Source organism: Ipomoea triloba, chromosome 8 (assembly GCF_003576645.1).
Source record: "Ipomoea triloba cultivar NCNSP0323 chromosome 8, ASM357664v1".
Taxonomy (NCBI): Eukaryota; Viridiplantae; Streptophyta; class Magnoliopsida; order Solanales; family Convolvulaceae; genus Ipomoea; species Ipomoea triloba.
In genome coordinates, this window is record NC_044923.1 from 3,641,314 (window position 1) to 3,654,216 (window position 12,903).

The 12,903-nt window shown below is 36.3% G+C and overlaps 2 protein-coding genes across 3 annotated transcripts; both read right to left on the reverse strand.

Moving 5' to 3' along the window:
- Positions 1-5,283: 5,283 nt before the first annotated feature.
- On the reverse strand, positions 5,284-7,544 carry LOC116026659 (alpha-amylase-like). The gene is made up of 5 exons (XM_031268010.1): positions 7,420-7,544; positions 7,198-7,330; positions 6,508-6,823; positions 5,906-6,395; positions 5,284-5,638 (listed from the first exon to the last, which is right to left on the reverse strand). Exons 1-5 carry the CDS (start codon positions 7,498-7,500, stop codon positions 5,387-5,389), a joined length of 1,272 nt encoding a protein of 423 aa, XP_031123870.1. The 5' UTR covers positions 7,501-7,544; the 3' UTR covers positions 5,284-5,386.
- A 1,228-nt stretch (positions 7,545-8,772) lies between these two features.
- Positions 8,773-12,608, reverse strand: LOC116026677 (alpha-amylase-like). 2 transcript variants are annotated; one of them, XM_031268030.1, is made up of 3 exons: positions 12,512-12,608; positions 11,065-12,041; positions 8,773-9,206 (listed from the first exon to the last, which is right to left on the reverse strand). In XM_031268030.1, the coding sequence occupies exons 1-3, from the start codon at positions 12,593-12,595 to the stop codon at positions 9,176-9,178; spliced, it is 1,092 nt and encodes a 363-aa protein (XP_031123890.1). In that variant the 5' UTR covers positions 12,596-12,608; the 3' UTR covers positions 8,773-9,175. The 2 variants fall into 2 exon arrangements, with proteins under 2 accessions (XP_031123890.1, XP_031123891.1); XM_031268031.1 differs by having other exon boundaries at positions 8,773-9,228.
- Between the last annotated feature and the right edge of the window lie 295 nt (positions 12,609-12,903).

Consider the following 12,903-nt stretch of genomic DNA (forward strand, 5'->3'; position numbering starts at 1 on the left):
ACCTCTCACCATCACGCCAGACGGATTTCCTAGCTAATCTTGTCAGGTATTAGAGAGTTTGAGAGGATTCTAAATTTCCCTGGTAATGCAGGTCACTAACATGTAATTACGTCTTGATGAACTAAATTGATATGTTTATGTACCTAATTGCAAATTTAAAAAGTTTGAGGGCCTAATTGATTTTTCAGGTACAGTTTGATGGCCTATTAGACAAATTTTACGCTTAAAAAGTGACATTTACATTTACCTGTTATTGCTGGTCTCTAACAGGTAATTATGCCTTGATGAACTAAATTGACATGTTTATGTACCAAATTGAACTTTAAATAGATTGAGAGCCTAATTGATGCCTATTTGACACATTTTATGCAAAAAAAAAATGACATTTAAATTTACCTGGTATTACAGGTCCCTAACAGGTAATTACGCCTTGATGAACTAAATTTGTATGTTTATGTACCTAATTGCAACTTTAAAGAGTTTGAGAGCCTAATTGAATTTTCAGGTACAGTTTGAAGGCCTATTAGACACATTTTACGCTAAAAAAATGACATTTACATTTACCTGTTATTACAGGTCCCTAACAAGTAATTATGCCTTGATGAACTAAATTGACAGGTTTATGTTTCAAATTGAACTTTAAATAGTTTGAGAGCCTAATAGATGCCTATTTGACACATTTTATGCAAAAAAAATGACATTTAAATTTACCTGATATTACAAGTCATTAATAGGTAATTATGGCTTATAAACTAAATTGACATGTTGATGTACCCAATTGCAATTATAAAAAGTTTGAGTGCCTAATTGATTTTTGTCTATTTGACACATTTTATGCAANAAAAAAAAAAAAAAAAAAAAAAAAAAAAAAAAAGTGACATTCACATTTACCTGTTATTACAGGTCACTAACATGTAATTACGCTTTGATGAACTAAATTGATATGTTTATGTACCTAATTGGAACTTTAAAAAGTTTGAAGGCCTAATTGATTTTTCAGGTACAGTTTGATGGCCTATTGGACACATTTTACGCTTAAAAAGTTACATTTAAATTTTACCCTTTATTACAGGTCACTAATAGGTAATTATGACATTATGAACTAAATTGGCATGTTTATGTACCAAATTGAAATTTAAATAGGTTGAGAGCCTAATTGATGCCTATTTGAGACATTTTATGCAAAAAGAAGTGACATTTAAATTTACCTGGTATTACAGGTCACTAACAGGTAATTATGGCTTATAAACTAAATTGACATGTTTATGTACCCAATTGCAATTTTAAAAGGTTTGAGTGCCTAATTGATTTTTCAGATAAAGTTCGATTGTCTATTTGACATATTTTATGCATTAAAAAAAGGGGCATTTACATTTACCTGGTATTACAGGTCACTAACATGTAATTACGCCTTGATAAACTAAATTGATATGTTTATGTACCTAATTGCAACTTTAAAAAGTTTGAGGTCTAATTGATTTTTCAGGTACAGTTTGATAGCCTATTAGACACATTTTACGCTTAAAAAGTGACATTTACATTTACCTGGTATTACAGGTCACTAACAGGTACAGGTCACTAACAGGTAATTACGCCTTGATGAACTAAATTGATATGTTTATGTACCTAATTGCTACTTTAAAAATTTTTAAGTGCCTAATTGATTTTTAGGTACAGTTTGATGGCCTATTAGACACATTTTACGCTTAAAAAGTGACATTTACATTTACCTGTTGATGGATCTCAGCGCTGCACTATGCTTACTTCCCACCTCCCATAACCCACCTTTGATCACCAAGCCCAGCTATGCAGCATGCCTAACTCTTGAGACTTGGACCGAACCCGTGACCTCGGCTCTGATACCAAAACCCACCTTTGATCACCAAGCCCAGCTATGCAGCATGCCTAACTCTTGAGACTTGGACTTGGCACGACCTACGCCCACATCCCACCTGGGATTGGACTCGGCTTTCGCCTCGCCATCGAACCCAGCGCTGCACTATGCTTACTTCCCAGCGCTATGCTTACTTCCCAGGGGGTCACCCATCCCGTGACTGCCGAATGCTTACTTCCCAGCGCTATGCTTACTTCCCAGGGGGTCACCCATCCCGTGACTGCCGAAAGTCAAGCACGCTTAACCATAGAGTTCTTTGGCTAACTGGTTGCCATTTCCTTCCTAAAACCAATTGGTGATAGGTAGGTGGACTAATACCATTTAACCACATCCCTCCATGGTAAGCCACAGCGCCACGTCTCGAATCGAGCAGGGGCTGAACTCGGCCAACCTTGCCGACGCCCAACACCTGTTATTACAGGTCACTAACAGTTAATTATGCTTTGATGAACTAAATTGACATGTTTATGTTCCTAATTGAACTTTAAATAGTTTGAGAGCCTAATTGATGCCTATTTGACACATTTTATGCAAAAAAAAAAAAAAAAAAAAAAAAAAAAAAAGTGACATTTACATTTACTTGGTATTACAGGTCACTAACAAGTAATTATGGCTTATAAACTAAATTGACATGTTTATGTACCCAATTGCAATTTTAACAGGTTTGAGTGCATAATTGATTATTCAGATAAAGTTCGATTGTCTATTTGACACATTTTATGCAAAAAAAAAAAAACAAAACAAAACAAAAAAAAAAGTGACATTTACATTTACCTGGTATTACAGATCACTAACAGGTAATTACGCCTTGATGAACTAAATTGATATGTTTATGTACCTAATTGCTACTTTAAAAAGTTTGAGTGCCTAATTGATTTTTCAGGTACAGTTTGATGGCCTATTAGACACATTTTACGTTTAAAAAGTGACATTTACATTTACCTGTTATTATAGGTAACTAACAGGTAATTACGCATTGATGAACTAAATTGATATGTTTATGTACCTAATTGCAACTTTTAAAACTTTAATGGGCCTAATTGATTTTTCAGGTAAAGTTCGATGGCCTATTTGACACATTTTATGCTTAAAAAGTGACATTTCTTTTTATCTGTTATTACATGTCACTAACAGGTAATTATGTCTTGATAAACTAAATTGATATGTTTATGTACTTAATTGCAACTTTAAAAAGTTTGAGGGCCTAATTGATTTTTCAGGTAAAGTTCGATGGCCTATTTGACACATTTTTCAAGTAGCCTTCTCCAGCACTCCTTGCCCTCCGGCGTCAATTTTTGTTGCAAGAAAATCGCTGGAATTTGAGTGACCTGATATTACAAGTCATTAACAGGTAATTGGGCTTTAATGGATTAAATTGACATGTTTATGTACCTAATTGTAACTTTAAAATATTTGAGGGTCTAATTAACTTTTCAGGTAAAGTACGATGGTCCATTTGACCTTTTTTTTATCTTAAATTTAATTCTACGGGACAAATGCTATCAATATAATCAAGAAAAGAAATGATGTGCATAGAATAATATTTCCTTGTCATTGGATCATTAACTACCACTCGTGTAGGGGGTATAAACGAGTGGAGCTACTCAAGTTTGATTCAATGTTAAAATTTGATTCAATTATGTTATGCTAAATTTAGATTTGAGTAATTCGAGTTATGAATCAATTTGGATTCAAACATTCACTAGTACAAATTTTTATTATTAATTTAAACATGTTTTTATTTTTATTATTAATTTAATAATTATATGAATATGAATGTGTTCCTTATTAAGAACAAACGTGTAAATTTTTTAATTTAAACAAAAACATATAATATGTGTATCAGTGTGTGCTCTAGGACCCTTTTGATTTTTATTTATTTATTTTTTAAATCTAGCTTTTCTTGCTATGAGGAACATTAAAACAATGAGTAAATATCAATTTTGATCCCACGACTATTAGCAAAATGACAATTTTAGTCCACATGTTTAATTTCTACCAATTTTGGTCATATGACTATTTTTTAGTACCAATTTTGGTCCCACGACTAATGTTTTAGTGCCAAAATCCATCACGCTGATCACCAATATGTTTAAGACGTGCCAAAATCTAAAAATTTTAAAGGTATTTTCGTCTTTTTCAACTCAATATCCCAATTTGAGCATGAACAAAGAAATATAAGTTCTAAGGTCGATCATAATTCACAGTTTTCCTCCTCAAATTAAGGTAAAATTAGGAGGAAAACTACGAATTTTGATCGATCTTAGGACTTAAATCCATTTATTCATGCTCAAATTGAAATATTGAATTGAAAATGGCGAAAATACTCTTAACAATTTTAGATTTTTGCACGTTTTAAGCGGATGGGTGACCGGCGCGATGAATTTTGGCACTAAAATAATAGTCGTGGATGAAAATTGGTACTAAACCAATAGTCGTAGGACCAAATTTAGTAGAAATTAAACATGTGGACCAAAATTGTCATTTTGCTAATATTCGTGGAATCAAAATTGGTATTTGCTCTTAAAACAATTATACTCCGCAGTATTTATGAGTTGGTTGAACGTAACGGAAACATTGGATTAACAATCTTTTTTTTCTGTGAGTATGGCTGACTCTTTCTTAACCTAGCATAAAGAGTCAACAGTTGACTTCACTAAAGCTACAACCCATTCCCATCATCAGTGTAAATCAGGACACCGGGTACCACTAGACCACAAGTTCTTTGAATTAACAATCTTATATGATTACTAATAATTGCCAAGTATGCCTATATTATTACATTAACATTAAATCCATTAAGAATTAAGAAACCGCCTAATGTTATTTGGAAAGTTGGCTAGTTGATTACTGGTTGTTGATTATCGAGATTAGCCTTTGGAGATAGGATAACTTCCATATATCTTATCTTATGATTATGAGTTTTAAAAGAAAGAATAGTTGATTATAGGTTAAGTTGTTAATTCTCGGGATTACAAAATATGTTGGTAAGTCATTCTTTTATATGTACATGCGATTTTCAGTTCGATTTTAACTGGAGCAGTCTATTAACCTCTTTAGTTTGTGTAGCCAACTATGAGCAACTTATGTTGATTTATTTTATTGTGATCTTTTTGTCGACTAAGATCACAAAACAGATTTATCAAATGCACATCCTCGAGTAATGGTTTAAAGTTTTCATTGTCACTTAAGCAAAAAAGTTGATTGAATTGCCCAAAAAGGTAGCTAACTAAATAAAACATAATATTCGTATCAAAATATCATGAGTTTAATTATTGTCAAAGTTCGTTGCACCTGATCTTTATCAATAACAAAAGAGGAATAATTATTATAGGAGGCATTCTTGGATAGAATAATGGAAAGCATGCTTGACATACGTACACATGAAATGGTGATAGACATGAATCAATTAATGTATTATTATGATCTCAAAGAAATTTAAAAAGTCTTGGTACATATTATTTAGGCAATTGTAGTTTATAAAGTTAGCATTTATGCCTTTTGCTCCCACACGGCATAGTCTTGTCCAGACGTAGCGAGACTAAAACCAGGTGGAATAAGGTTTCCAGCATCTTTTGGTCCAATCTTCACTATAACTTTGTCACCAATCTTTGCCACATAAAGATCTGCATCAGCCGCCAAAATTTCTATGCCACTTGTTTCACTAATCCCATTAGAATTCCTAATTGAAATCAATTTTGAAATCTCATCCTTCATCCCCCAATCAAAGAAATGATCATAGAACTGCCAAACAAACAAATAAAATCCAGTCAGTAACCAAGTTAGTATTATGTGCAATGTGTAAAAATGTAAAAAAAATCAGTTTGGTTGACGTGAGTGGCCGTGCACTCTTATTCTTTAAGAGAGGTCGGGAATTTGAACCCCTTCTAGTACAGAAAAATCAATCTGACCAGCACTTTCAAATAATGATTAATCTGAGTATGGTACGGACATGCTCAGGACATCTCATTGTCTGACCCGAAAAAAATGTAGGAATAAAAGTTTAATTACCACGGACGGGATTCCGGGGTGGGTGAGAATATAGGCATATCCCTGGATAACCTTATCCCTGGGGAAAGGCCAGTGGCTTTGTGTTGATCCGGTGTCATGGTTATCAATAAAAGTGACAGCATTTTTGGGCGAAATTCCGATCAATCCCGATGGCTTTCCGGCGGAATCTTTCAACCTCCCTAGCTCCCCTAACACAGCAGCCTGAAGAATTCCTTTGGTGGTGAAATCAAAGGCGGTAGCAACGCCACCCGCACCCTGCACCCACTGGGATAACTCATTCCTGTGCTTATCCTGGTTATAATCCGGTTTCCCATCCGAACCATAAGTCATATCGTTCCAAAATTCACCGACGGCGAACTCCGGCGAAGTGTTCTCCATGTAAATCTTGGAAATGCTAGCGGCGTATCCTCTCACGAAATCGAATCTCCAGCCATCGAATCCAATCTCAGACTTGAGCCAATTCATCCAATCCGATAACTCCTTTTGTACCCTGCATTAGGGCACAAAATCATTCTCAATTAATTTTAAAAATTGGCCTTATACCTTTGATAAGGTTTCATTTATTTATAAGAACGAACCACAAAAATCTAAAATTGGCCTGCCTGGGGTTAAGATGGTCGATATCCGGAGCGCCGCCGAAGTCGCCGCCGGTGTCGTCGTTGCCGGTGCCGTCGGAGTATTCAGTGTCGCCTCTGCAGATAAGGCCTGGGCCCCAGTCGAGGCGATCATCGGCCGTGCCACCTTCGAAGATACAGTAGATTCCTCGGCTGTCTTTATAGTCCGCGCATCTATGGTTGATGACGATGTCGGCAACGGCTTTTATCCCCTTGTCGTGAAGCGCCGCCACCAAAGCTTGTAGCTGTTGCTTATTTCCATACTTGGATCCATCCAGATCATATAGCCTTCCCGGCATATACCCTGACACCAAAAATTGTTGGAGTTTAGTAAATAAGATTAGTTGATAATGAAGATTTGGGACAATCTCAGTCAACTTGGTGGGATTGTACTGTTAGTTTGGTAACTAGATCAGAATATTACAAATTTCACTTCTTTCAAGGATAACTTGTTGACTTTTTTTTTATTTGAACTGACCAATTATGAACAAATTTTACTATATCTTTTTCAGTACCAACATATTATTTCCATTCTGTATTATTTTCTGTATGTCTACTTTGACAACCAATTTTACCACTACTTGAAATATAATTTAATTAGTTTTACTTGCACTATTGCTATACACCTTCTGATTTTGAGTTTCTTTCATTGCTCAAAAAAAATGGGAAAAGAGGTACCTTGTGGAGCAACGGACTGGGAGGGTGGTGGGAGCCAAACATGAGTAATCCCAGCATTAGCCAAGTCAGGGACCAAATTTATGAGGGAGTTATACCATCCACCTTGCTGCTTGTTGGATTCCCAGTTGAAACCCTAAACCAAACAACATCAAAACCATATATATATATATATATGCATATACAGAGATGAGATGAGATAATATATGGTGGGATGGATGATACCTGGAATAACACACTAGAACCAATTGCTGGAGCAAAAATGGAGGCAAGACAGAAGCAAGAAAGAAACTGAAAAAGATTCATTTTTGTGGAATATAGTATTGATTAATCCCAGATGAGATGTTGAGAAGTGGTGATGAGAGTAAGGGAGTTATATAGGTGGGAAGTTTGAGTTTGAATACAGACTTGCAGCCGTGTAGCTGAGTCACAAAAATCTTGGTTTCACACTCTATGCGTCTTTTGGGGGACCGTTACATTTCTCAGTTTATTTCTTTGTTAAGCGTTTCTAATCTAACTTTCTATATTAAAGCAAATTTCCAACTAGGAATTGATATCAAATAAATGCTTAAACATATATACCATATTTAATTAGTACTGAAGATCAGATCAGAGCTAATTGTGAATTGGTATTGGCCTGGCTTCATCTGATCTGGTTTCCTTTACGTTCAATCTACTGAGGAGTTTGGGCGGTAAGGTTGGCAAAATGACGAATACATACGGTAAAGTTCATTGGATAACTCTCAAACCTGCTAAAGCCAACACAAACAAGAGGCTTTCACACTTTATATGGCTTAAAACATTGCATTTCCATGAATTCTAGATTGCTGACGTTTGCAGATACAAACATCCCGGTTTTCTAGGTTACTTATAGCTTATCAGTTCAAACTAATTAAAAAAGTTCTTCTTAGAGCATTCACATAAGTGGATTACTCACGGTTTTTAAGAACAAAATGTCAACTTGGAAGAGAGAAGTGCATGAGAGATTGAGAGAAAATCATCCTGCAAGTGAAGAGTTTATTCTGACATTTGGAACCCACACCAATTTTATACCACATGTGATAGTCATCCATGGCTGTCACTCTTGCACCCGCGCCTGACAAAGCCTTTTAACTTTCTTTCTTTTTTTTTAAATCAATTTTGTTTTTTTTCCTGGTCTCCCATTTTTTCTTTCCTAATCGCACTTACAAAAACTTCTCAAAATCACAAAAGATCTCCATTATTATGGATGCTCTTAGCTCCCACTGAGAGTCGAATTTAGAAAGTTGTGGCTATTCTTAATCGTTATATTGTGGATCAAGGTAGATCACTAACATAAAATTAACTTTTAGTATATTAATAATTAAATGTTCATTTTTTAGTACATTGAACATTTATTTTTTGAAAATTCATTTTTAGTGTATTGAAGGTTTATTATTTGGTATATTATCTAAAAATGAGCGTTCAATACATTAATAATGAAACTTCAGCTTGCCACCAAGTTAATTGCCTGACCAGTTCAACTTGATTAACAGCTAATGTAATATTGCATAACAAGTTATCTAAATTGTCTGATATGAAATCAAAAGAGGAAGAGTATAGTGCCTGGAAGCATATATGATTAACTGGATTGATAAAAGCTTTATTATTTGTTTTGCAGTTGTGATATCAGATACAACATTTATTGCAAACAGGAATTATTTCTTAGTATCAGATTGACGAGAGATATTTATTTATTTCAAATTGTTGATTATATTGATGGATGGAGATTTGTAGACTCATGTTGGTTTCTCCCACACTGCAAAGTCTTTGCCACTTGCTGCGAGCTGAAAATCGGATGGAACAAGGTTTTTAAGATCACCATTTGGTCCAATCTTCACAATAACTTTTCCATTAATCTTTGCTATGTAAAGATCAGCATCAGCTGCCAAGATTTCCACAGGACTTGTTGCAGAAATGCCATTCTTGTTCCTGATAGATATCAGCTTTGAAATCGCATCCTTCAATCCCCATTCAAAGAAATGGTTATAAAACTGCAGCAAAAGAGACAAGACACTGATAATTAGACACTGTAAAACTTATGTTCGTTTGATCATATATTAATCTTTTTTTTAGTCCAACGATTATAGGACATATTTAGTCACTCTCACTTGATTTCTGGTCACGGGCCTATATTTTAGACAAATGACTTATCTAGCAGGGCAAAATTGTCATTTTCTAATCCCTCTCTACAATGTTTGAGAATAAAATAATGAAAAAATGACAATTTTACCAGTTAAGATAAATCACTAAAAATCAAATTGTAGGCAAGCAACTTATTTTGAAGGGTAAAATTGTCATTTTTAATCACCTCTCCAAGAAGTTTAAGACAAAAGTAATAGAAAATGACAATTTTACCCTTTAAGATAAGTCATCAGTAATTAATAGTTGAGTTAATTCCAGCAATGGTTCCCCGACTATGTCAATTTTTCAAAATTGGTCGTCGTCTTTTAATTTGGACAAAAAAGACACTTAGCTTTCAAATTTGTTCCAGTAATGGTCCTTCTGTTTATCGGCAGTTAGCTAGGCGTTATGTTAGGGGGTAAAATAGTCTTTTCATTAAATAGTCTTCTTCTTCCTCCATCCTGGTGGTATGCAGCCATTCTTCTTCCTCCATTCGTGTATCGCAGCAATAACTACTCCATTTCCCTCTTCTTCTTTCTACTCCTTTCAACCACAAATGCCCAAACCAAATATATGAACGCCAGAAACAACTTCATCAACCAGTTCTTGGTGCCGCATAACGCCGCCCGGTCAGCGCTTCACCTCCGGCCACTGGTGTGGGACAAGAGGCTCGAGAGTGCACTGTCTTTGACCAAGAAAACCAACCTGCAGAGTTAGAGGTAACTAATACATATTCTTGGAATGGATTGGGCTTGGCTTTTTCTCTTTCACTATGAACACAAAAGCAATTACAAGAAATAGTCAAGGGCAAAAACTTCCATGCAAATCATGAAAATTTTTACATAAAAAATTATTGAAAACCATAGAGCTTTGGCGCACAAATTTTTCACGCATATGCGTCACTGCGAACACCTGAATTTGAGGGTGAGGCGACGAGAGCGATGTTGCTGGGCTGCTGTCGAGCTCTGGTGCACGGACAATTGTGGATCGGAAGAAAAGGCACTGGCGGCGGCTTTTCGCGAGCCTCTGTAGCAATTCCAGGGCCTATTTGTTGTAGTTTGTATGTTTTCTGATGAACCGAGATAGGGAATTTTAGCTTGGCCTTAAAAAAAATTGGATCTTGATCCTTTAGAAGCTTGGTGGGGGTAGAACACTAGAACAGTGGTTAATTAAATTAGGGTTGTGAGTGTGTAGAGAAGAGTTGTTATTTTGGGGGTTTTCTTTCTTGTTCTTTCCAATTTCAGTAATTTATGGTTGGATAGACACCATCTGGTTGCTGTGGAGATTTGGGAATTGCTTCATTGTTGTATCAGTCTTTAGATGTCCGGAATGTGAATAAATGAGTAATTGAAACCACTGTTCTAGAGTTCTACCCCCACCAAGCTTAGTAGAGGAAATGACCATTTTAACCCTTCACTTAACGTCTATTTAACACTTGGTTAACAGAAGGACTAATGATGGAACAATTTTAATAGTCAAGGGTTTAATTCGTCCAAATTAAAAGACGAGGGTCAATTTTGAAAAATCAACATAGTCGGGGACCATTGCTGGAATTAACTCTTAATAATTTGATAGAACAGATCAAATATTTCAACAATTTAAAAATTATGAAACCAAATGTAAAAAAATTAAATCAAATATAAAAATAATCTCATAATTATTGGACCAAAAGTAAAAAAAAAAAAAAAAAAATCATTAATCTCACTATCAATTTAAACTTTTAGTTACCTAGGATGGTATCCCGGATGGGTGAGGATATAAGCGTATCCCTGCAAAACCCTGTCGTGGTTAACGGCATCATCAGTGGAAGTGGTGAACGGCCAAAGCCTCTGCGACCAAGTATCATGGTTGTCGATGAAAGTCACGGCATTCTGCGCCAAAACTCCGATCATCCCCGACGGCTTTCCGGCAGCATCTTTCAATCTCCAGAGCTCGGTGTTATTCAGCGCGGCCTGAAGAATCCCCTTGGTCGTGAAATCGAACGCCGTCGCAGCCCCGCCGGCGTTCTGGACCCACCGGACAAGCTCATTGCGATGAGCGTCCTGGTTGTAATCCGGATCGGGAACTATCCCCGGCGATAGATCGTTCCAGAATTCTCCGACCGCGAATTCCGGCTTCGTGTTGTCCATGTAGATCTTAACGGCGGCGAATCCCTTGACGAAATCGTAGCCCTTGACGAAATCGAATCTCCAGCCGTCGAATTCGAGATCGGATTTGAGCCAATTCATCCACTCCGAGATTTCTCGCTGCACCTTAGGGCTGCGGTGATCGATGTCCGGCGCGTTCCCCCACGTGTCGCCGGTGTCGGGATTTCCGGTGCCTTCGAACGCGGAATCGTCGCCGCAGATCTCGGATGGGCCCCAGTCGAGTTTATCGTCGGGAGTTCCGCCTTCGAAGATGTTGATCACTCCTCTGCTATTGGCTCTCTCGGCGGCTCTGTGATTTAAGACAATATCGACTACGCTTTTGATTCCTCGGCTATGGAACGCGTCGTTTAGGGCTTTTAGCTCCTTTTTGTTTCCGTATTTTGAGGTATCCAAATCGTACATTCTTTTCGGCATATATCCTTGGTCGTCCCCTTCCCGGGCGTTGGACGGCGGCGGGAGCCAAACGTGGGTGATTCCGGCGTCGGCCAAATCTGGGACTTTGGTTATTAGCCAGTTCCACCATCCTCCTGCCTGGTCTTTTGACGTCCATGTAAATCCCTGCAAAAAAGAGCCATTAGTGATCACTTTCACTCATTAGGTCAAAGGTGCTCAAGAAGAAGACCGGGACCATCCAGTCAAATTGCTAGGACTGTTGGTTTTGTATTCACAAGATTTTAAATTTCAGAGTGACATCAGTTTGAGCAAGTCAATTAGTTTATCGGTCTTTTGGTTTAAACTTGACCAGTTGATCAGTTGGCTTATTACTCTTTTAGTTTGAGTTGATCAACCATGACAATTTAGGCTAATTTTTTTTAAATCTTTTCTAACATAAAATATTAAGGTTTAGAATATTTAAGCTGGTGTTGAACATATATAATATATAAACATAAATGTACAATCCAACTATCAATTTCGGTTTTTAGTTGAGATGGAGCATGTTTCAATTGTTGGAGAAAAACTTACAAGGCTCCATACTCATAGAGTTTTTTTAGTTTCGTGCATTTACTATGAAAGAGCTGAGCAAGTACCTGGAATAGGACTGTTGAAGAAGAGAGTAGAGGCAAAAGAAAGAAAGCAATACAGAATAAAGAAGGATAAAAGGAGGACTTCATTATTGTTAGTGGGATTTTGTTTGACTCCTTGATTGATGTATGTATGCAAGGATGTGGTTATATAGAGGGAGAAATAGAGCTGGAAAGTTCCAGCTTAACTTTTCTTCAAGAAAATGTAGACAACATTTTTTTTTTGAAAAACAAATGTAGACAACATTAAAGTTAGGTAAATGTTGAAATTAACCTGGAAACCTTAGCTTGATTATTCTTTGAGAAGATAATTGTAGGTGATTGCGGTGTAATTAATTAAAGTAATTTAGTCACTCAATTATATTTTCGGGTGTAATTGAATGACTTGTTTAAACCTC